The 23,965-nt window shown below is 49.9% G+C and overlaps 1 protein-coding gene and 2 long non-coding RNA genes across 5 annotated transcripts; 2 read left to right on the top strand and 1 right to left on the bottom strand.

Annotated features, from left to right (window-relative positions):
- Positions 1-87: 87 nt before the first annotated feature.
- On the top strand, positions 88-3,988 carry LOC107401842 (uncharacterized). Of its 2 annotated transcripts, none has more exons than XR_013049853.1 (2): positions 88-1,006; positions 1,976-3,988. It is a non-coding gene; the product is annotated as an uncharacterized LOC107401842 (long non-coding RNA). The 2 variants fall into 2 exon arrangements; XR_001578796.3 differs by having other exon boundaries at positions 3,288-3,988.
- A 3,022-nt stretch (positions 3,989-7,010) lies between these two features.
- Hoxa13 (homeobox A13) lies at positions 7,011-14,882 on the bottom strand. Of its 2 annotated transcripts, XR_013049854.1 has the most exons (3): positions 13,891-14,882; positions 12,613-13,166; positions 7,011-9,919 (listed from the first exon to the last, which is right to left on the bottom strand). XR_013049854.1 is itself a non-coding variant. In XM_006982227.4 (2 exons), the coding sequence occupies exons 1-2, from the start codon at positions 14,804-14,806 to the stop codon at positions 12,922-12,924; spliced, it is 1,161 nt and encodes a 386-aa protein (XP_006982289.3). In that variant the 5' UTR covers positions 14,807-14,882; the 3' UTR covers positions 10,925-12,921. The 2 variants fall into 2 exon arrangements, 1 of the variants encoding a protein (XP_006982289.3); XM_006982227.4 differs by lacking the exon at positions 7,011-9,919 and having other exon boundaries at positions 10,925-13,166.
- Positions 14,883-15,159: 277 nt separating this feature from the next.
- LOC121827979 (uncharacterized) lies at positions 15,160-22,337 on the top strand. Its single transcript, XR_006070339.2, has 2 exons — positions 15,160-17,381; positions 19,033-22,337. It is a non-coding gene; the product is annotated as an uncharacterized LOC121827979 (long non-coding RNA).
- The last annotated feature ends 1,628 nt before the right edge of the window (positions 22,338-23,965 follow it).

The raw sequence follows: 23,965 nt of genomic DNA on the forward strand, positions 1-23,965 counted from the left end.
GAAGTAGAAATTTGGAGACGTAAGCTGACGTGGAAATCTATCCCCATCCTTAGCAGGGAGGTGCTGGTCATGTGACCCGATGTTGAAATTGACAAGCTGCGAGCTAGTCCCGGCTTTTTTTTTTTTTTTTTCCAAACCCCCCTCCCTTTCCTTTTTTTTCCCCCCTCCCCTCCCTCCCCGGCTTCCTTTCTTTGTAGCCACCTCAGGGGAAGCAACAGATCGTCACTCGGTGTTCTCACCGAAAGCACGTAATCGCCGGTGTAACTCATGTTGGCTGGGGGGCCTCCCCGCGCGCAGAAAGGCTGGGGTGCGCCCCCAAGCAACTCTCCTGTGCTCAGCTACATGGTCCTGGTCCACGAGTGCGCTGAGGTCGGCGAGAGAGGGCAACTCCCGACGCCTCCCCCCCCCACTCCCCGGTGGGTGAAGGATGCTCTGGGCTGGGGATGGCCAGGTGAAAGCCCGGAACTGTGTGACTCCAGGTCTCGGAGTCTGTTATCCGAAGGCTTACGTTCGCCACCTCCTTCTTCGCCCCCACCCCCAGGCTTGCTCTCAGACCCAGGCTGGACCCCATTTGGGGCCAGGCTTCGCAGCCGTGGATGTGCCGGCCTCGTGGCTTGTCCGATTTGCACGGTGACTTGATTACACGCTCTCATTCATGGTCACTTCCGAAGCGCTTTAGTGCCTTCCGTCCCCAAACCGCCAACAGGCAGAGCAGCTTTCCTCCGCGGTTTGTCAATAATCCGCGCGGTCCGGAAGGGCCTTCGCCTCACCCGGGTTCCACCTTCCCTGTATCTTTTTGCTTACTTCCCTTGGAGGAACCCCCTTCTCCTCGCTGCCTGTAGGGGTTCGGAGGGACTCCGCAGAGCCAGAGGCCCTGGGACGGCACTTCTGCTCACCGGTCCGCAAGCTGCCTAGTCTGCTGAAGCTGACGAATCGGGAAACCAGGCAATTGAGGCGAACCTTGGGCTGTTTTAGAGGCGCTGACATCCGAGGAGCCTTCTCCTGGGTATGCTGCACCTTTGGGGGACCCACCAGGCTGCTTGCAGCTCTTCCGAGCTGAGAGGGAAATGGAGGGTGGCAAAGAGGGAGTAATGGCCCAAAGGAGCACTGGATAAGAGAGAAGTAACCCGTCTCTTTTTCCTTGCAAAGCCTAAGAGTGAAAGCAAAGGATATTCAAGGGGAAAAACCCCAGGCAGCTCCCATCATTCTTGCTATTTAGTCCACAGGAGAAGCACAGTGCCAAAGAAAAGAGGTGGTCTCCGAGCTGCCTGCACCTTGGGCCACAGAGATGTCTTGAAAAGGCTAGGCTTGTCGTACATACAGATAATGCTCACGAGGCCATAACTGCTGGGATGCACTTAGCTCTCTTCAGAGGAGGAAACGGAGATTAAGAAGACAAAATAATGCTTGCCATTCTGCAAGACGAAAGAAGTATTTAGGGAAAATGAAAGAAAAAAGAAGGCACAGGGCAGCTAGGCATGGCCAGAGCAGGGAGGGGGGCCCAAACCTGGGGGCTCCCCACAACTCCCTTAGAAGGAGCTAGGGTGTCACAAAAGCCAAGAGTGAAAAATGAAAACCTTTTTCCCTTTCCTCATCCAGGAAATAACCAAAGGTATTTACATATCTTGGGGAGATTTAGAGTATAAACGCTAAGATCTTTGGTATTTAAGTGTCAACATCGATTTATTTATTTATTGCTGAGCTGAATGTAACTGACTCAATAACAAATTTAATCATGTATTGCTCTGGAAAAGAACTATTCTCATTATGTATTTTCTCCAAATAATGACCCACCATTGCATTTGAATGCCCACTGTAAATATCAATAATATCAAGTAATTACTGTGTAGTGGAGTAAACTAATTTATTAGCATTAATGTTTATGTGGCTCCAACCTCCCCCCCCCCATTTACAAGGGTTGCTTATCACAAATCAAGCTCCTTGGACACATTGGTTTAATGAACTCTTTATTCAGGATTTGCTGCAGGAACTTTCCTGCCCCTTGAATCCCTGAGAGCTGAACTTGAAATTGCTTGTGCATCTTCAGCTTGACATATTTGTCCACTGTGGCTTCATAGATGACGGCAGTGGCCTGAGGGAGAACATCTCGGAGGAAGAAAGGTTGCCGGGGAAGGGTAACTTCAGGCCTCCTAAAGCTGGGGATCGAAACTACCGGATGGTCCTGCAGCAAAAAAAACTTCTATTTCCTGCAGTCGCCAAGGAGGCAAAATATTTATCTCTTCACAATATCTTTTTGGAGACTAATGTGAAAGGGGGTGAGGTTTCGAGCAGCAGCAGTATTTGAGCAGCTCCCTGGGCTGATTTTTTTTGCTACCTCAAATTTTCGCCCAGCAGCCCACCCAGTCCTCACCACCTCTACCCTCGAACAAAAGGAATTCGTGAAGGGTTTCAGTGACTTTGCCATAACAAAGGCGCCACCATTGCAGTTCTTGCCCCGCCCCTGGGTGAAGGCAAACAAATTCTTGCACTTGTATTAGGGCTTTTAAGACCATAATTGAACCCGGGGGCGTCTAGGAGAACCGAAAACAGTTCTAGACAGACCTGCGGTTTTATAGCAGTTTTGGCAGTCAACTTCAGCTTGTGCCTGAACGGTGGGGCCGAGGTGGCCCAGCCACGGGGGACGTCCCCTGACTGCATGGCAGCTTCTCTCATTATTATCTCGACTTCTCCGGATGCCAGGGAGAAGGGGTGCCCGCAGAAAGGTCGGTGTGGCACTGTGCAGTGCTCCGCACAGCCAGTACTCTCTGGGTTCTCACCGAGGGCTAGTTGAATGGGAGCCGGCAGGTAGGTATCCCATGGGTGTCTGCAGGAGACCAGGCACATTCCCCAGGAAAGGCTGTGGGCGAAGAAGGTGCTCCAGGAGTGGTCGGCAGAGCAATTCGACAGGCTGTGGAGAAGAGGGGTGCCCAGAGGGATTTGCATCCTCGAAGGGAGCGTGTGGGGGCGCTGCGGTGAAGATGGATGAGGGAAAGGCTTTTGATGGCCACAGAAGGAAAATGGCCTGGAGCTCTGGATTACTGTTAGCTCTGTAAGCAGAGACAAGAGATGGGATGCTAAGATTCCCAAGGCTGCTCAACAGCAGCCGCTTTGCCTGGTCCTGTCCGGCTTGAACCCGGTACAGTGAATGTTCTCCAGGCAGGCATCAAGGTACAAGGCGGGAGCTGCTGTGAGGTTCGGACCCAATCGGGGGAAAAAAGGGAGGTGATTCTGCGGGTCCTTGGCTTTCACTCAGCTCTGAGCCTAACTGACTGTTTTCGACTTTGCAGGAGGCCGAAGGTCGATCTCAGCCCACCAGGCTCTGGGAAAGACCGGACTAGGGATAAGACCACACCGGAAGGCCAAGTCCGAGTTCCATTCCTAGGAGAGGCGGCTGCCGGCAAGGCTATGACATTGGCCCTGGACATTGGTTTCTGAGGAGGAGCTGTTCTTTCTCAAGAACTCCACAGCGCGGGCTGTCTCCAGAAAACACTCCTCAACGTTTATTTCCTTTAATCGTCAACCCGGAGCCCTACGGCGGCTAATGCAAGAGGCCAAAAATGTTTGGAGGAAGAAAAACAAAGGCAGGAAGTGGCCGCGGCCTGACGGTGCGTGTGTGTCTGTAAAGAAGGGAGGGAGCCGGTTCAATCTCCTCTTGTTTTTCCCAACTTCAAGGTCTAGGCAGACCCTCTTAGCGCTTGGCCAAGGCTCCTGGCCCAGCGTTTGGAGGTGGCCAACGAGTTAGCCTTGTCGGGCTGAAAAGCTGAGAAGGAAATTTGATCAGCAAAACAAACCAAGCCTTTTGGAGGTTTCTTCTGATTTGGTCCCGAAAGGGTGAAGGGTCTATTGCTATCCGCAGAGGCTGCTGTTTTCCTCCCGTCGGGCTTAACCGCCTCAAGAAGGGAGGGAGATTCCGGCACCCTTCTCTCCCTCCACCCTCCTTTCCGAGGTAGAATACCAGAATAAAGTGTGTCCAGGTGCCTCTGTGGAATCTGCTTTTTCTTGCAGTTGGAGGTGTATGGGGCAGTGGTAGAAGAGAACCGCGGGGAAGCTGCCTAGGGTGCCTGTGGCTTTGAAAGGATCACTTTGTAGAAAGGCAATGTAAGGCCTTGTCACCAGGGTGTCTGTGCCAGGGGGGGTTTCCAACGCAGTCGTCATTCAAGAGACGAGCTGCCAGCACTGTCACTCGGTAGGCTACATAGTGCTATGCCCCTTCAGGGGAAACCAGACATGGGCATGGGCACTCCTAAACTCCAGCACCAACTGGAAAGGCTGCAAGGCTCTATTGCCTTCTCTGGTTGCTTGGGAGGCAGCCGCTGCCAGATATCCCTAACTCGGGGGAATCTGAAACCCCCATTGCAGGTCTTGGAAGGCTCAGCATGGCATCCATAATGTGAATGTTCAACCAAGCTACCCCCCCCCCCACCTCCAGTGCCTGCTCAAGCTTTTCTGTCCCCAGGCAGCTCCTGCTGGTCTGCTTGCCTCCTATCTTGCCTCTTAGCCTTTCTCAGGCTTCCTCCCTCCCTTTCCTGCTCTCTCCCTGTGCCTGAGCAGGAGCTGGGGTGTTGAAGTGCCCCAGGAGGAACCTACTAGGCAGGTTTGGAGAAAGGGGTCTATTAAGTTTCTGACTTGCCCAATTTGGGCCTCCACCAGAGACCTGAACTGGATTTCTTTACCTCGCTCAATGAGTACCACATTCCAAGCACAGCCTCCTCCCTTCTTCCTTCCCCCAAGAATATTTGCTTCTTTCCTGAGCGCATCTCCTTTTTTTTTTTTTCCATTCTGAGTAATCCCAAGCGCCCGGCATGGGTTGGACCCACCAGACTGACCAGGTCTTGCTCTCAGTTGTCTACAGCTGCTGTTCAGTGGATTGATTAAAACACCATAAATATCTCACCCTCTGTTGCTTGCACGAGCCTTTCTTTCTTCCGTCCCCAAACACTGCATTGTGTTTATAAAGCTAAACTGGAAACTAATGCTAGGCTGGTGGCCATATTTTACTCAGGTGTGAGAGTCGGCTGGTGATAAAACAGCCACAAAACCCTTCCCAGGGACTAGAGGCAGACCACATAGGTACTCTCTCCTTCAAAGTGGGAGGTGTCTTTGAAGTATGTCTTTCCTCTATGGTGAGCTAAGGAGATGGATTGCATGGAATGGCCCAAAGATCTCCAATTATTTATCCTCAGAGTATGGCTAACTGGCAGATTATGGCCAACCCATCACACTATACTTAGGGAAAATATCAGGGGATCTCTCTTCTCACTACCAGGTGGAGACAGGTTAATTTGTATCTTTGTCAACCCTCTCCTGAGCTGGCCTACCTGTTCTCTAAAGCAAGAGAACAGGTAATACCTTGAACTTGACCTCACAGTTGGTTCTTAGCCTGACTAGTGGGTCCAATTACTATCCAGTGCCCCTAAACATCTGAATAAGTCCACATCCTTCTTCCGGCCACTGGAGGGTGGAGCACAGAGCTCAGCTTAGGGTCTCGATCGCCCAAACAATCTGGTTATCATTTAGTTTAGTGAGTCTCAAGCTGATGGGAGAAGGGAGGGACTATTGGAGAACTATTTTTATTTTTTTATGGTTGCCAACTCATTAGAGAAGATTTTATTTATTCTTTTCCTACAGAGCGGGAGAGAGTGGGGTGAGGAAAACTTTGAAGGGTGAAAACTTGGTTCTCAATACCGGCCTTCTATTCACTCATTCCTCGCAGCAGCTTCGGCCCAAACGGGGTTTCCTCAGCTGAGTGTGTCTGCAGTAAAGACAAAGGGGTGTAGCACAACCAGAAGGTTGGCTCTGGTCCTTAGGCTGAGGATCTGAAGACATCCTGAGGCCCTGAATTACAAATGTCTCCTAGAACAGATCCACTTCTACTCATTACTGGCGGCAGCTTACATTTGAGATTCAAGAGCAGCCCCCCATGCCCGTCCATTCCCGCACCAGGAGCCCCGAATTAGGAGCCTCCTCCATCCACCTTGCCAGGCAGTTCTACCACGGTACCGAGTCGGTGCTACCCGTCCTGATGTAGCTCCTTGGGACAGCTCTAGGCGGAAAGCCCCGCTTTTGAAAAAGGAACAAGATAATTTGCAGGTCTCTTTCGGTTCTCTTTGAGTGATAGGCTCAGTGGCCAGCTAGTCTTAAGCTGTGTTTACTGCTGGGCCTGGTGCTGAGACCTACTGCAGGCAGGCATAGAGGAATTCTCTGTCCTGTAGAGCTCAATGGAGTGTGTGTGTGTGTGTGTGTGTGTGTGTGTGTGTGTGTGTGTGTGTGGTGTGTGTGTGTGTGGTCAAGGGTTTTGCATTGGCAAAGTCCACCTCCTATAAAATAGATTTAGGCAGAAAGGGCATTAAGGGTCTCACCAAAGACGTGAAAAACCCTGAGTCTGGACTGGAGGAACCCAGCATGCTTTTTATTTCCATATCGGATTGCCAGCCGCCAGGCCGGCGGAGCCTCTCTTCCCATCCGCCCAGAATTTCGATTCAGCCATGTCTGTCTTCCCGGTGCATACGCTCGATCTTGCCCTGGTTAGGCCTCCGTGGGCTCGAAAATCACTCTCACTGGGGCGATTTCTGTCCTTCCAGGATGAAGACATAGCCTGGGCTATCCCCACCTTCAAAGACTCCTTTCAAAGGAGGGTGAGGATAGAGGGAATTGAAAATTAAGAAAGAATCTTGCCTCGGTGCTCAAGCTCAGGCTGCCAGGGTCAGGATCCGCTTGCAGCAAGAGTGATGGCCTGGCCAATTATCCTATGCTTTTCTGTAATCGGGGCGGCTTCTTAGGCGGCCCTGACCGTGAAGAAGGCTGTGGCGCCGAGGACTTGACCTTTATGGCGAAAAGCCTATGGTGCAGGAGGAGGACTCAGCTGTCTCCAGTCTGCCACCCAATAGCAGCCCAGACAATCCACGCACGCCGGGCCGCTCACCCCCATTCCCCTTTGCGGTTCGACAAGTGTGGGACCACAGGTTCACCGGCCAGGAAACAAAGCCCCAGGGGCGGCTTTCACCACCTACCTAGCCCCCCCTCCCCCAGGGCAGAAGTCAGCGCTAAAGCCGAGTCTCCCAAGGCCCCCTCTTCTTGCGGGACCCCAGCCGCCCTCGGCTAGCGCCTGGGTATTACACAGTGCCAGCCAGGCTCGGGCGGGCGGTGCTGAGCTCCCGTGCACCCCGGTCCTGTCTTCAGGCTTTAGGCGGCAGATGCTTGGGGGAACCGTGCGGCCCCGAGGCTGCTTCGCTGCCCAGGTAGAGCCTGCGCGTAGCTCTCCCGGGGTTCATCCCGAGCTCAGCTCCGGGCCCTCAGGGCGGAAATGTTGGGAACAGCAAAGCACGGCTTCTTTTCAGCCGATCCCCAAACCCCTTTTTGAGAAAATGCTCCTGTCAAGTTTTATTTCCCGTTGCGAAACCACCTTCCACGCTGCCAAGAATTAAGACCAGGAGAGATTAAATACCCGATTATTCTCCTGGGGACGGAGGGGCGGGGCAGAGAAGGGGGCACCCTCACAAAACCTTCGATTCGGTTGCCTGTCCTCAGCAAATAGAGCCCTGGAGCCGGGGCGAGGCCTGCGAGGCCTGTGGTGACGTCAGCCTGCAACTGGGGTGGCTCACCGCGCGTGTCCGCGGCCCTCCTGTGTCCACGCGGCCGGCGCGGGCTGCTAGTCCCACCACAGTGACCTCCGCTGGGGTCCCGCGGTTCTTCTGCCTGCCGCCCTCAGGCCGTCGGAGTCGGGTGGGCCCGGGCAAGGTTCGGGCCTCCATCTTGAGCTGGGGTGTCCTGCGCCAGGTTTGGGTTTGGGGCAGCGCCTGTCCCCAACGTGCGCGACAGCCGGCAGCCCTCTAAGTCCACGGACACGCTGCTCTCACTCGCCCACACCCTTGCACCTGGGCAGGCCCCGCGCCTCCCGACGGCTCACAGAAATTCGAAGATCTTAAGACACCGGTGGAATTATTTCTGCCGGGTGGGTCCAGCTCTGCCGCAGAGCCGGATCGAAACGAAATCGACTGTGGCAAGGCCTTGGCTGCTTTCACGTTGGAATTTTTCCGCACAAGCATTACCTCTCTTTTATAATAACATTTTAAATAGCAGGCACCTCTCTGGCATTCGTCTGCTCCAGGTAGATGCGTGAGGACTGAGTGGGTAATTTTCATAAAAAAACGAAGCCAGATTTTATTTACCCGGCGGCCAAGCAGATGAAAACTTAATTAGCGTGCCTGTCGAAAAACCCAGGCAGGCATAAATCTCGCCAGGCCTTTTGGATAAGGCCTCATCTTTGCTTATGAAAAATGGGATGCGAGCAACTCGCTGCACATTTCTCTGATTCTCCAGGTCTTGGGCTGCTGACACGCATTCGATCAAGTTTAAAGGAATGCGCATAAATCAGCAATCCCCCAGCGTCTCTTCAGTCGAGGTTCACAAGCCCAGAAGGGCGCCTCTGAACCCCCATCAGGGGATTAGTAGTCCCAGGCAACCTTCCTCAGAGCTCCTAACCGGGGGAATTCACAGAGTGGAAGCGAGACGCTGCACCTTCACCCACACAAACACAGCATCAAACAATCTGTACTCATCTACTACCGGGCTACTACTCGCACACAAATACATCATCTCCGCTGAATTTCACAGCCTTCTAGTGTATCTCTCAAAATATTTAAATTAGGTTGAGTGTTTTCAAATGAATATTTTTCCCCTTTTGTCTGTAAGTTCGTTTGTTTTCAAAATCTTACGTTAATTAAAAAAAATTGGCTTCAGCTCGGCATTAGGCATAAATACTTAGTGAAATGCACAATGACGTTTTACAATCGTCCACTTAAAGTTACTTAATAAATCTGACAGTATTAGGAGCAGATGGAAAAGGTCGTTTTTTTTCAAGTCCCATATTTATAATTTTTTATTCAGGAAGTTTCCTTTTTAGAAAAAAAATACGTGAATGAGGTTTTCAACATCATTATTCATGGATCACTGTCTGCCATTATTATTCCTATTTTTTTTTTTTTTCAGAAGGAGGCCAATGTTCTCCTGACTGTCTTTGTTCTAAAGGTTTCAGGCTGGTTGCTATTTAAAAACTAAGAAGTCTGGGGGCAGGCATGATAGCGGGACTCCTTTAATCCCAGCATTTGGGAGGCAGAGGCAGGTGAATTTCTGAGTTCAAGGACAGCCTTGTCTACAGAGTGAGTGAGTACCAGGACAGAGAAACCACGTCTCAAAAAAACGAAACAGAAACAAGCAAACAAAAAAACAAACAAAACAAAAAACAAAAAAAAATAAGATTAAAAAAAAAAACCTTGAGAAGTCATTATAATCCATAACCACCTCAACTAATCTGGTAAACCCATGGCTATTTTAAATAAAAAGGGTGTTAGGAGAGGTTGACACTATCAACAACCATTTCAGAACTAGAGGGAGGGGGACCCTGACATCTTCTGGAGAGATACAGATAGATAGATACACAGACAGACAGACAGACAGACAGATAGATAGACAGAGAGAAGTACTTTACCCAGGACTCCTGCAGTAGTGGCGGCATTCAAAAGGGGCAGTATTCCATCTGCAGAGCTACTGCTGGCCTGTTTCCTAGGCCGTAGGCTCAGAATATTTCTTACATCTACAGAAAAATATCTCCCTTCAACAGAAGAGTCCCCTTTGGAACGGTTCATAAACAGTGTTTGATCCAACTTGGAGGGGAATTTCCAACACTTTAAACATTTTGGAGAAGTCATTGACTTTGCTTGATGGTAGTTCATTTGGAAACGGGGCTGCAGCACAAGGTGCAGGCTGCTGGGTCTGAAGCTGTGTTTTCATTTGATTCCACAAATGGTTGGAAATCCTCAGGGCAGCAAAATATGATTGCACTTTACAAGATCATCTGAGGTGGATGTTTCAGGACCATCCTTTGTTGAGACAGCTTTATGTCTTTTCCATAATTCCTCATCTATAACGATATAAAGAAGCTCTCAGTCTTCAGGCGAGGCTGGAGATGTTTCCATCATCTGGGATTGGAACTGGCCAATATTAACTTCCACCAAATGATGAATCCAGTTCTCCCATGCACTATTATTTCCCTCTAACATAAAGATAAAACTAACCTGCACCTGAAAATCCAAATCGCAAAGCTACTGGTTCCATCAACGTTTTAATACATGTGTGTGCAGAATGGACTTTACACCACACACACACACACACACACACACACACACACACACACACACTACCCTATGTGTATATTAAATACATAAACATACATATGCATTATTTATGACTCCAAACACATCTCTTATGTTGTTAGGGGTCAATAAATAGTAGCTATAATACTGATTGTTAATATAGTTTTGATTGTGGTTGTTAATATTAAGTACATTTATTTCTCCCACAAATCAAACGGTAGATTTGCAAGCATCAATATAAGATTACACACCACCCTGGAACAACACTCAGCCTTTAGCAGTCCAGGATAATTTTCCTTGTACATCCATACTCTGACCATTTTGTAGATGAAATATTTAAGTTCTTTTACTGACTTCTCAAAGAGGTGGATTTCTTTGAATTTCTGAAATGTAACTCTAGAACTCTAGAGTTAGGAAGGTATGTGGACTTTTTATTTGCCGTAAAGATTCCCAGATAGTTCTAATTAAGGTCATAGACCACCTTGGAGGGAGCAGGCCAGGAAAGAACGGTTATTTAAGAACACCTCTTGGACTGTAACAAACATATACAGCTTTAAAACAGATCTGCAGAAATCTGATGCAAAGCAAGCCGCTATGAGGACGAATTAAAGTTGGCCATTAAAGAAAAAAAGCAAACTTCACCGCATAAAGAACATTTTGTACCTCAACTCTAGAATTCACCTTAAATTACAGTGTCTTCAGTCATCAGTAATTAATAATACTCTATCTGTACAAATTCTACAATTATATACACAAGCACACAAACACTGATATTCAAATGTGTACAGTATAAACATATATTATATATTCACATATATACAAGCACATGTATAATTTACATATTTTCAAATTTTCTTTTAGAGTAAAAAAAAAAAAAAAAAAAAAAAAGCGTTCCAAATCTCTAAAACAGGTCAAGGAGGTAAAGAGAGCTTGCTTGGATTCCCTTGAAGTAGAAGAAGTACAAGGAGATTTGTAGACACTAGGTGGCGCCCTTGATCTACTGATCTGGCTGAGGCCAATTCATGAGCTGTCAAAAGTCAAGGTCACAAATTGTCTTTTTTCGTCAAGGTCAAGGTTTAGGGCCTTTCCTACTCCTGTCATTTCAACAAATGCCCAAACCTGTCCTTTCAGTCACATGCAGACCCAAGAGCAGATTTTAAAATACAACAGTCTAGGCATTACTGATACTCAACAACTGGTTTTCATTTTCCACAGGGAGCCTGGGAACTTAGACTCTCTCTCCCTCCTCCTTTCTCTTCTCCCCCTTTCAGAATACCTGACACTTGCATCTCCTTGGAGCCTTTTCATTTGTAGGATTTTAGTTATGCGAGATTTTCCTCTTCTCAAAAATTTTAGGGAAAAAAAGCTGAATAATAATAGAAAAGAATGGTCCTTGGCTTGTACAGGACAAACCGGCTCATTTTCTTTTTGTGCAGTGCAAGTTCAGCATAGAAAAGTAACTCGAGTGTTTCCTTCAGATTTTAATGGCAGTGATTATTTTATTAACAGAATTAATACCACTATCTACAGATCTAATTTTTCATTTTTAGTAGAAGTATTTTAAAAGCAGGTGCACAAATACATTTTTCACAGTGTGCTGAATGTCTTTATTTACAAGATAGCATTTATAGTGCATATGAACAAAACGAATGTGTGAACTGAAATTACTGCTTGATTAAAAATGTACTGTGAAGATGAATCCCTAAACTTTCTAATGCGGTCTCATAACACAATAAACAAGGAAAAATACTAATCCTTTAGTAGATTAAAATATAGAATGTAGACATCTAAATATTTTGGGAGAACGGGTTTCCATTTTGAGTTTTCTTTTTTAAAAGTTAAAAAAGGAAAATGATGTCTCTAGCAAAATATTTAACAAGTATTGAAAAATGCCAATTTAAATACGTTTTAAAAAGGAGTATATTTCAAGAGAAATCCATATTAGGATTCATCCTTCCAGGACATGGGGCGTAAAGTGAATCTTTCGGATCACTTGGTGAGTTTTAAACACTTTCAAAATTACAATAGATCCTATGGAAAAAAATCTCTGATACTGGTTTAGTCCAAATGCCACCAACGTGCTTGTTCTAAGTAATTGAAAGGTATTTCTAGAAGTTTGTTACCCACCCAGGGGTCCCTTGTAGCCTCAAGGGTTTAGCTGGCCGTATTCACTACCAAGACACTCGATCCTTGGATGAGTATTCTCCCCTTTCCCCTTCTTAGCAATAGTTCAAGATCAAAATTTCAGTGCCTTTCTCTCTAAACCTATACATGAAACATTTTCTTTCCAGAACATACGATGGGAGGAATTTCAATAAAGTTTACCTGAGCAGGCATAACTTGCAAAGGGATGGTGCTGGACAAGCGGATGTAGAAACAGCCTTTTGCTTCTGTAACCAGTTTTCAGATTATTACCAACTAACACAGTATCCTAAAATATAATGGTCACATAAATACTTACAAGATTTGAGTAAATTCGTAATTTATCTGAAATTGTGTGTTTTAGGGGCTGAGGAGTTGACTCTAGAATTTGTCACTTAACGGTCTGGAAGGCTTGTCGGGAGAACTGGCAGTCTTTACCATTTCCCAAGGTTTTTGTTTTAAACTGTAGGTTCCATTGAAGAGAAAGAGATTCCCCTTAGGAGAGCAAAACGTCAGTGTCTCTCTTTCCAATTCTTCTGTTGTTTTTTATTAAGCATTATTATTATCTAGGCAAAGAAAGAGTCCTTAGGTGTTTCTTCAAGCTGCCCTCTGCTCCACTTTTAATCCATTAACTAGTGGTCTTCAGCTTATTGATGACTTTTTTCTCTTTGACCCTCCTGTTCTGGAACCAGATTGTGACCTGCCTCTCAGAGAGGTTCGTTGTGGCTGATATCCTCCTCCGTTTGTCCTTGGTAATGAATTTGTTCGTAGCGTATTCCCGCTCGAGTTCTTTCAACTGCACCTTAGTGTAAGGCACCCGCTTCTTCCTCCCCCTCCTGTAGGAGCTGGCATCTGAAGGATGGGAGACGACGTCTGCAAGATAAGGGAGAAGGCAAGTTACACTGGGAGACGACCAGAGCCAGGACACAGGCGGCAGACAGCTCAGTCTGAGCTCCCGGCCCTCCTTGCAAGCCCGGTTACGCTTTGCCACGCGCTCTGTACAACCCGGCCTTCTGCCAAAGCCTGGAGAGTTAGTAGGGGCATGGCTAGTTGTGTATTGACAGGGAATCGCCCAGAGTTCCAACGACCACCCCATTCGGGTTATCCTGCATGTACCGCGCTCCTCCATAGCCTGACCTAGGAGTCCACACCTTAGCATTCAACAGGGCACAACATTTCTGTAGAGCCTGCCTCTCAGCTTGCCCCAAGTCCCAACATTCTAAGCCTCTTCGACGAAGCCATTTTTTTCCCCCCAGAGAACTATCAGGGACAATTTGGTGAGCTCGAGATCATCTTGGAGTCAGTGTCAAGGGCTCGGGAGGGGGGGGCACACAGGGAGAAGGGGGCTGCGGGGAGTTGAAAGCCACAAGCTCCCTCCCAGTCACCCCTCACCGAAGGAGGGCCAGGGGGCAGCTCAACTTAGGGCAGGGCGGACAGCGCCAGCCAGCCGGGCTCAGTCTCCCAGGGGTTCAGAATTGCTAGGGCAGGCCAGGCCAGGGAAAGCGCGGGGGGGACACCCGAGTGACCCCGGGGCGCGAGCCGAGGAGAAGCTGGAGAAGAGCCCCAAGACCCGGGCTGGAAAGGGGGCGCCATTTACCGGGTAGAGTGGACTTCCAGAGGTGGGGAGGCTGCGTCTGCTCTTTGGGGCAGTACATTTGGCCGTTCCAGCCGTTGGGCAGCGCCCAGGGCTGGTAGCTTTCCATGGGAAGCCCCAGGGGCTCGTGGCGCGACTCGCCAGGACCCCCGAGCCCCGGGACCACCGGCATATCCAGGTAGCCGGGCACCGGCTGGTGGTGGTGGTAAGGCCCGGCTGCGTAGCCCTGGTGGTAGAAGGCAAACTCCTTGGCGCGGGAGCTGAACTCCTCGGCCGCGGGGCCCGCGGTGTCCATGTACTTGTCGGCGAAGGCGGCGGCGGCCGAGGCGGGCTGCGCGCACGACTTGATGGCGTTGGGGTGCGGGCCCATGCGGGCGCACGGATAGTAGCCGCTGCCGAAGTAGCCGTAGGGCAGCGCCGCGGGCCCCGACGAGCTTTGGGCCGCCGCCGAGCAGGGACTGCACTGCTTAGCGGCCTCGGCACCCGCGGGCCCCGCTGGCCCGGGCCCTCCCGACGAGGACGCGGCGGCTGCAGCGGCGGCGGCGGCGGCGGCGGCAGCGGCAGCGGCGGCGGCGGACGGGGGCGCCTCCCCCGGCGCGCTGCTGTAGGCGGCCGCGGCGCCTGGCGCCAGGGGTGCGGGATGCGCCATCAGGTTGCGGCACTGGTTGGCCGCGGCGGCGGCGGCGGCGGCGGCCGCTGCGGCTACCGAGAAGTTGCCCCCCGCGGCCGCGGCAGCCGGGTGGGGGAAGCCCCCGCCCCCAGCTCCCGCCGCCGCCGCCGCCGCCGCCGCTGCCGCCGCCGCCGCCGCCCCTTCCATGTTCTTGTTGAGCTCGTCGGCCACCAGGCCGCCGCCGTTGTCGTAGAGGAACATGACGGTGGGCTCGATCCAGCGGGGGTGGAGGAGCACGGAGGCTGTCATAGCCCGAGCCGCATGGAGAAGACCCCAGTGGCGCTGTTTTAAAAAGCCCCCAAGAAGTGAAGAGCGCGCCGCGCGGGGCCGGGGCCCGAGCGAGGGGGGCGGGTCGCGCCCTGCGGGGTCGCGCCAGGCGGCCGCCCATTGGCCCGCCCCCGGCCCGCCCCCGGCGTATGCAAAGCGGGCGGCTCCAGCTCGGCTCGGCGCTGGGCCCGCCGTCCCCGCCGCCGCCCGCGCGGTCCTCTGCGCCAGCGCCCGCCGCGCGGCCGCGCGGCCGCGCAGCAGTCACCCACGGAGGAGGCGGGGGACTCGGGTGGGTGGGGTGGGGAACACAGGGCGCGCGCCTCGCGGACCCCGATCCCTTCCCCGGTCTCACTGGGCACCAGGGCATCGCTCGCAGGCTGGGAGGGGCCGTGGGCTCCCGCGGTTGGGGTGAGAGCTGAGGTCGTGGGGGACGAGTCAGGTAAATTCTCTAGTAGCCAGGGAGGAGTGAGATGGGGTTGGACTCGCCCAGCGTGGCCCTGGGTGTTTGGGGGGGGCCTCTGGAGCTGTTCTCTTTCCAGGTATGGAGACGCCTTTCCGCAGCTTAGACCCTACCAGGGATGTCGGAGCTTTCGCCTAGGACACGTCGAGATTTGACTCCCCCTACCCCTGGGGAACAAGGGCAGGGAGTTTGTTTCCTGTCAGTTCCTGGGAGAAGTCTGGCGCAAGGGTCCTAGGACATTACAAAGCTGGGAAACTTGGGCTTCATTTTAGGAGCTCTCTTCCCTGTTCTCAGGCCCTGGAGGACACTTTCAATTAGGCCCACAGACTCAGAATATCAGAACAACCAATTGTATCTCCCTGCTCCCCTCACACGCGCGCGTGCGCGCGCGTGCACACACGCACACGCACACAGATGCACACCGCCACATTCTCCCACTTGTATACACAGCTCACTATTCATTTTGATGCAGCAACTATTCTCTCTGGTCTGCAGAGAATGTCAGATGAAGGAAGAGCCATTCACTCCTGCTCTTGTCTCCTGAGTCCGGCTGCCTTTTCCTGAAGGGGTTTAAGAGGAACAGGCCCCAGCTGGGCAGCTGGCTGTGACTCCAGCTCCAGTTCTGGGGCTTCCTACAAGCCACTCCATAGATCCTGAGTTGGACGCGATTCTCCAGACATCTGGGAATCCACTGTTGCATTCCATTTTGGGAAAAGAGAAAGGGGACCTTTGGGGTCATTTCATGCCTTTCCTCCCAGTAGGAGCTCAGCCAGACTGATGAGTCCCCCTGTACCTGGGAGCCTGGTGGGGTGTTTGTACTGGAAGAGTCACAGTGTCTTGGTGAGGGATACTGGGGGACCCTGCCTCTCTAGGACCGTATCCACTTCTGACCGTGCATCTGTGAACAGGCCAGATGTCCAGAGGGTAGCAAACGATCAAAGCGAAAGTGGGCGCATTCTGGAATATATAAGCTGGGAGCGGTTCTGCACCCTTTGGTCTCAGGCGCTTTGGTAGGCAGCCAGGCTTGGACTTGTCTTCGGGTCCCAGTGTGTATGCAGACTTATCCCTAAGTTAAGGCACCACACATATATCATCCAATCCATCTGCTGCTCTCTAAGCCCCCTGGGCTTCTGGCAAGATTGGGACCCATCAGGCTAGGCTCAGGCTTTTATCTGCCCAGATTCTGGGTTTGTTCTGACTAATGTTAAGTGTCGCCCAATAAAACCTTCCCTGATTCCCCACACACCCAATTCTCCCCCACACCCAGTGCGTCCTTTCTCTCCTGACTTTTTAGCAGTCCTGGGTAAATATTGGTTTGCCCCCAGTTTACCTTTTCACTGACTGGCCATTTGCAGACTAAGGAACAAACCTCTGGGAAGACTTGATTTTTGTGTTCCTTTGGAGCCCTATTCATCCTTCCCGTTGACTCCTTCCTCCCTCTAAGTGGTATTGTAAAACTCCACGGTGACAAAGAGACCAAGTAGGGTTCCAGGCTCCAGTCCTCGCAGACTTGAGGGCTTGAGGGCAGTTTACATACAGGTCAGACGCGGCTGGAGGCCAAGGTCAAGTTGAAAGTTGCTGTCTAGTCAGCGTGAGAAACCTCAATGAAAGCCTGGGGTCTGGGGGCAGCAGGGAGGCCGACCGCCCACCTCCCCTCACTCTCCAGTCCACGATCCTTTGCTTTTCTAGTCTCTGGCTCTGTTTGGCTCCTCAACACCATTTTTTGCTCTTTGTAGAGTTTTGGGGGCGGTGTTTTACGGACTGGACTGATTCTTCTCTGCCGCTGCCCTGCTCTTAGCTGGGTTTTTGAGCCTCCGAAGTTTTCCAACTAGATTCGGAAAAACGAAAACACAGCTCGGGAAGCCTCCACCAGCAGATTCCTGTGCCAGTTCGCCTCTGGCAATGGCAGGACTGCTGGTCCACACAGCAGCCAAGACCGGCTCCACATTCTTCCCTCCCCCTCATTTCTCTGGAGCCGGGAGCCTTGCACTCAGAGGAAGGGCCTCAGCTCTACAGACTGCCAAAGTCGGCTGGGTCGCTCCACTCCAAAAATGGTGAGAAAGGATCTCATCTTTTCCGCAGAGGAGCCAGAAACAGGTTTGTCTGGGGAGAATGGAGCAGGGGAAGGCTTTGGGTCGCATCTTGAATCCATTGGGCTTTGCTTCCTACACGTGGCATCCCCACCGTGGAAGGCTTTGGCTCTGACTTACTGAGGTTTATGTTTTCTTATCAATTAAACAAACAAACAAACAAACAAAAAACCTCAAGACGGCATTAGTTAGAGAAAGGCAGCCTCCTTGCTTTCCTCCTGTCTCATACACTGATGCGATTTTCTCCCAGGCGTGTGTCAATGGCATCTTGGCACATCTGACTCTTTTTTTTCCTCCTTCTGTGTTGTGTCTTTGCTATTTTTTAAATGACTGCATTGTCGAGCTGTAGGCATCACTGGAAATTGTTTCTCGAATTATAATGCACTCTGGGAATAATTTGGGATAAGACTTTCTAGAATTTCTACTCCCTTCAAAACAAGAATAATCCCTCAATCTTTCAAAGAGGGAGAGAAGAGATTCATTAATGATTTCTAATACTATGCCCCAGGCAGTTCCAAACCAGCTTGGTGTGGGGAGGAAAAGAAAGGGAAGAGGATGAAGGCTGGCGCTCTCTCCGAAAACCAGCAGTCTCTTCCAGTGTTCTTCCTCATTTCCCAAAGGCACAGGCAAATTTTGTTTGTCCATCCAGCTAGCAGGGCCTGACTTTCTGAGCTCTTTTTGTCTCCCAGGCTTAGGATTCTTCTAAGATATGGCCGAAGCACCAGCACCTTAGCCATTTTATCCCCGGGTTCCCCATGGCTCAGAAAAGAGAAGCCAGAGCACCCACGATGACCTTCAGGCCGCAGTGGTCATTAGCGCCAAGCCAAGGGTGGGAGCTGGACAAGTCTCTGTTACTGTCCAGGCTTTGTCTGATGCTCCCAGATTTCTCAGCGAAGCCCTTTGAGGGCAGCATGGCTGCAGCCTGGCCTTTGTTCCAGGAGTTTCCATAGCTTTTCTCCTGCTCTTGGTTTTTACTAGGGCAAGCCAGGGGCCATGGACTTTGACAGCCCTCCTGTATCTGGCTTGAGACCTTGGTTGCAATTTTTTTTTCTTGGTAGAGGACTCCTTACCAACTAGGGCGACAGGGCCCTGGGTTCCTAGGGTTGGAGAAGAACAGGACAAAGGGAAACCAAGGTCTAATCGAGTTTGATTTTCATTAGCAAATGAAATTTACCTGCTCTCGCTTTACCCCAAGGAGGCTGTCAGCGCTGCTCTCTGGAAGCCCTTCTTTGCATTGATCTGGTATTAGGATAAACATTCCTTGTTTGGTTTTAAAGACACTTTGTATTTCGGGATATTCATGTGTTTCTAATGTATCCAAGCCGCTTTATGAGCTGCATTTGCAGGACGTCTTAACCCTCTGTCTTCCATCCCAGGCAGGCTGGGGGCAAAGAGATAATGGCAAGGCAAGAAAGATGCGGAAGGGGGAGGGAGCTGAGGAGCCTAGGAGAGAGGAAGGAGAAATCCCCAAAGAAGGCAGTGCCCAAAAGAACAGAGCAAGGGGGAGGTTGTGGTTTTGGAGGGTCCTCAAGCCTGTGTGCACCAGGGTGAAAGCAGTGTCTTGGGCTTGTGGAGGAGAAAGGGTGTCCGGGATTCTGGGCTGGCTGAGCACAGGGGAATGTCATAGCTTGAGTCACTCATATGAGGTTTTGTTCTAGAGTGAAGCAATAATGAAGTCAAGGACAGGTCTGGTGCCGTGGGGGTAATTTTGGAACATGGGAAATAACTCTGGGCTACGGTGACCAAAGGCTTAGAAAAGTGGAAGTGGGAAGTCAGGGAAGAAAACCACAGACCTTGCCCCTAAGATCACCTAAGATCACCTCAGGATGGACTTTGAAGAGAGCAAAATATTGGATAAGTGGCCTATTCACTGCCTGCCAGATTGAACCAGGTACAGCGAAACCAGCCGGGAGCCAGCCACGGGGAAAGAGGCTTACACAAGGAAAGATAGCAGAAACTCAGAGAGGACCCCAGTTACATCACTGGCCTGTTTTTTTACAGTTCCAAAGAAGAGAGAGAGGGCAGCTCCTCCACACCCCCATTTTAGAAGAACCAGCAGCGGGGCTCAGGCAGCGGTGAGGAGCAATCTTCTGCACCCTGAGCTTAGATGGTGGCAGGAGCCTCCCCTGTCCTAAAGGCGGCGGCTGCGTCACTGCGCCGCCCTCCACCAGATCTGGAAACTCAGCCTTCACCTAAGGACTCGAATGTGAGTTGGAGGCACAGGGACCGAGTTCCAGTAAATAGAGGCTCAATCTGAAGGAGGACGCTCCTTTCCACAGGGAGTGGCAGGCAGCCAGGACAGGGACCAGCTTGTGGGACTGCGGGGGGGCCCAAGCCACTTTGGGAGTGAGCTCGCTGCCACTGGGACCGAGTGCTGGCAGAATTCGGTACCTCCTGGTAACCCAGCGCCTGAAGCTGCCACGTGAAAAGGACCAGGACGCTGTACCCGACGCCACCAGCCCCCACTCCAACCCTAGGTTGGATGCTCACTGCTCGCTACAAAACAGGAAGCCAGCGCCGGGTTGTGGATTCTTTATGTCAACAAATACACCGAAGACGTTCAAGAGTTCGGAGGAAGTAGGGCTTTTGCACGTAAGCCTGGTCCTTTTGGGCTCGGTGTTTCTCTATGAGAAATTAGCTAGGAGATCTGGGCCCACAGGAGTCCTTCCCTGTAAGGACTGGTCCCACGCTCCTGATCTGGTTGTGGAGTCTTAATAGGCAAAGCCACAGAGGGGTGGAAACTCACCACCAAGGAGAAAGGGGAAACTCAAGACCCCTTCATTCAAGTACACACTGAGGTGTAATCAGATTTTACAGGCACGGTATATACTGTAATCATAACGATGTGTGCCTTCATACGCACGCACAGGCACACGCGTAGTGAATGCATGTCTGATATGTTGTTGGCGAAATACAGTCATTATACCAAGTCCTAAGGGGGAAAAATCACCTTGTCAAATCAGCCTGGTGGCCGAAGTGTCTTCTCCGGTCCCATTCCGATTTCTCAGACCACCGGCCATCCCTCCTGTCTCTGTAAATACTGTAAATACACCTGTCTTCACTGAAGGTCAGGCGGCCCTCAGCATTTATCTGGTTCGGATGTCCTCCCCTAGAATCTTTATGTAGCTCCGAACCCCACTGAGCAGTCTCAAGCTGGTGAGGGAGCCTCTGGCTTGCAATCCCTTTGTCTGCGGGACTGGAGCCTGCGTGGCCCAATGCTCCGAGAAATGGAGAAGCTCAATAAGAACTTTTGATATTAGTTTTTATAGGTATTTACACTCGGGTGAGGGTAGCTGGGTACGGAAGCTTCGCTAATCAGCCCCCGACCTTGGGTTTGGATAGTCTGCTTATGGGCTGGGATAAAAAAGAGCTGGCCTGGAGAGGAAAGAAAGCATGTCGGAAAGAAAGAAAATACGCAAGGTCTTTCTGTTTCTGGAAACCGAGGAGTACGTGGGCAATTCCAGGGGCTGCACAGCTGACCACTTTTCCCCCCTCCCTTGCAGGGAAAACATTTTTCTTTGCCTAATACAATTAAAATTATGATTTAAAATATAATTTCCCTGAATAGACACAAAAGTGTAAAAAGCCCTGCTATGCCCAGCTTACCTTTAACCTTATGATTATTTACCTTGCACTCTTTTTTTGAATATTTAAAATTAAATTAAATTCCAGGCATTGAACTGCTTTACTCACACTAGAAGGTTTTGAGAATATTTCAAGATTGAGAAAAGGGAGTTGTTTCAGTTTTGGACTGGGGAAAAAAACAAACAAACACAAAACAAAAAACAAAAAAAAACCCAAAAAACAAACAAACAAACAAAAACGCCCAAGGTTTCACTGAGAAGGAACCTGGAACAAAACGATTTGGGATCTTATCTGAAATTGTATGTGTCTTCTTTTTAAAAATTACACATGCCTAAGGGGACTTATATCAACCTTTTCTGTGAGTCACCCCTTCACTGAAGATTTCAGTCATTCCCTTAAGATTAGGGTGTGTGTGAGAACTATAACCCAGTACTGCTTATGTCCTAAACTGATACATTTTCATTTTGAGCAAATGACTATTTCCTATTTCAAAACATTCCCTTCCCTGTAGAAACTCCAAAGAAAATTCTAATGATTAAACTATGAGGAGAGAGTTGTACTGGATTGATACCAAAGTTATCATGGTTTTCAGAAGAAACACAGTTCTGTGTACTTTAAAAAATATCCCTTCTACAACAAGAGATTTAAAAAAAAAAGTGAATAAAGGCATTGCTGTTTTATTCATTCCATGATCTACTTGAAAATGAACATGATTCCAGAAAACTCTGAAGTTGGTTTAACTAAAAGTCTTGGCAACCTTAGAAACCAAAATGGCAAAACCAAATTATTGAAATTCTTAAGTTTGACAAATCCTACAACCTGAAGCTGCTTAATAAGATTCATCCCCATCCAGTCCAGCTTCTTTTCAAGGCCAAAGTATTAGGTTGTTTATGAATTTTTTTAAATTACCTTTTTTTTTTGCTGCTAAATATCTGGGATGATTTTTACAGTAAGTATATGTAACTGTTCACAGCAAAGTGCTATTTGACTAAACTCATAAGGGATGTATAAATTAAACAGGAGAATGTATGTGCTTATACTTTATGTCAATTTCTATCAGTTCCAGTAGTATGTGGCAGAAAGCCCTAGAAATGTTCCTCGGGCATTTCCTCCCTGACTGTAGCCCTGGGGTTCTCACAAATCTGCTCTTGAGTGGCCTAGGGCACAGTGGCTGACGACAGTGTGGGTGTCCTAGGTCTCCTGATCTCAAATGAAGTTCACCAAGGGAGTAAAAGCTTGGGTCAAGGTCGGGGCAAAGACTACAGAATCAAGAATATAAAATATTCGGAGGAAGAGGGAAAAGGGAAGGAGACACTAAGAGAGAGAGAGAGAGAGAGAGAGAGAGAGAGAGAGAGAGAGAGAGAGAGAGAGAGAGAGAGAGAGAGAAAAGGGAAATGAGAAAACAATGGAGCCATAATTCCTGACAAAACATTTACACCATGGCAACCCAAGAAAGGCCTGTTTTAAAATTAACGTGGAAGCCCCGTCTCTCCAGAAGCTAGCTGGCTGTGTTGTCTCTGCACCCCCAGCCCCTACCACCCACTCAGGCCCCACTTTTGCAGCCCAGGCTTCAAGTCTCCTTGTGATTTCTCTAATTACACAAAAATAATTTGAACTCTGAGGACCTGATTAGGGCCCGGAGTTAAATTCAAAATTGAGCTTCTGTCTATAGAGGCCAAGCGTGTGAATTCCAGCTGGGATCTGCTTTGGTCGGTAGCTGAGGTGGGGACAGCCCCTCAAGCCTGCTAGCAATTACTTGCTCTCAGCCACTTTTAAAAAGGCCATATTTCTTTACATTTTTAGGATCTAATGTGAGGTTATGTAGGGTCATGGGACCCTTGGCTGGTGCAAAGTAATTTGATGTCACTGAGAGCAAGCAGACTCGTTTGTCACCCCAGGAATAGAAGTCCCTACAGCTTGTGCTAGGAAAAGGAGAGCGTGGTGCATGTGTGGTGGTGGGACCTGTGTAAGAATCTAGCTAGAAGTCCAGTGTTTATCCGTGGGCTGGCCAAGGTGAGGGGACTTCTCAGGTAGTGCACACACGGTTGGGATGAGAGAGGGAGCAGAAAGACTCCAAACAGCACACCAGTCCATCTCAACTCAGCATGGGACCTGGGCTACTCCTGGCCCTCGGATCCCCGGATGCCCGGTTCCTTTGCAACTCAGGTCTCTGGTTAATTCAGCTGCTGTCCTGCCTGCCAGCCCCTACCCAGGGCTGCTTCAGTAATCTGTAGCTGAGTCAATAAAACCTAAGGGAGTTTCCTATGTGAGGGGATCTAGCCAATAGGTGGTACTATGGACTGTGGTGAGAGCCATAGACTTTGTAGTCTTTGGAGGATGTGAAGAGAACTGGCTACTGTTTATGAAAAAGCAGTAAAGGCATTTTGCCACGAATGGTCTCATCTGCCATTTCCAATCTTTAATTATTTTTTTAAGAAGCTGGCAGTAAATAAAGACCCTCCTTTGAGAATTGAGGGGAGTCCAAGCTCAGATAGGATTATGTGTAGATGTAGAGAAAGTTACTTGGTGGGAAGCACCGGCGAGAAGAGGCCATTTCCCAAAGCCATGGGTAGTCCTGGTCCCGCCAATGAACAAGACTGGATGTGTAGTCCTTTCTACAGAGGCAGCTCCCAGAAGCCATCATGGCCTTGGCAGCCTTCACCTCCAGAAGGGTCCTGCATTGGGATCCAGTTTTGACTTCACAACATCCTGGGATTCATACATTAGAAGAGGATGTAGAGCAGTGTCTCTTGGCTTTCTCTTTAGTTTTTCAAAGGTTTATTTATTTTATGTGTATGAATGTTTTGCCTGCATGCATGTATGTGCACCATGTGTGTGGCTATTGGATCCCTTGGATCTGGGGTTATGGATGGTTGTGAGTCACCATGCGGCGGATGCTGGGAACCGAACACGGGTCCTCTGCAAGAACAAGTGCTCTTAACCACCAAGCCAGCCTTCTAGTCCCCCTCCCCCATCACCGCCACCTTTTAATCACAAAGACAAGTG

This window comes from Peromyscus maniculatus, chromosome 3 (assembly GCF_049852395.1).
Source record: "Peromyscus maniculatus bairdii isolate BWxNUB_F1_BW_parent chromosome 3, HU_Pman_BW_mat_3.1, whole genome shotgun sequence".
Classification (NCBI taxonomy): domain Eukaryota; kingdom Metazoa; phylum Chordata; class Mammalia; order Rodentia; family Cricetidae; genus Peromyscus; species Peromyscus maniculatus.

Bases quoted from the DNA above. Each gene is read 5' to 3' on its own strand.
- Hoxa13 (XM_006982227.4), bottom strand. From the start codon at position 14,806: ATGACAGCCTCCGTGCTCCTCCACCCCCGCTGGATCGAGCCCACCGTC. The intron at 13,167-13,890 runs GTAAATGGCGCC...CTTATCTTGCAG, and splicing joins CTGGAAGTCCACTCTACCCG to ACGTCGTCTCCCATCCTTCA.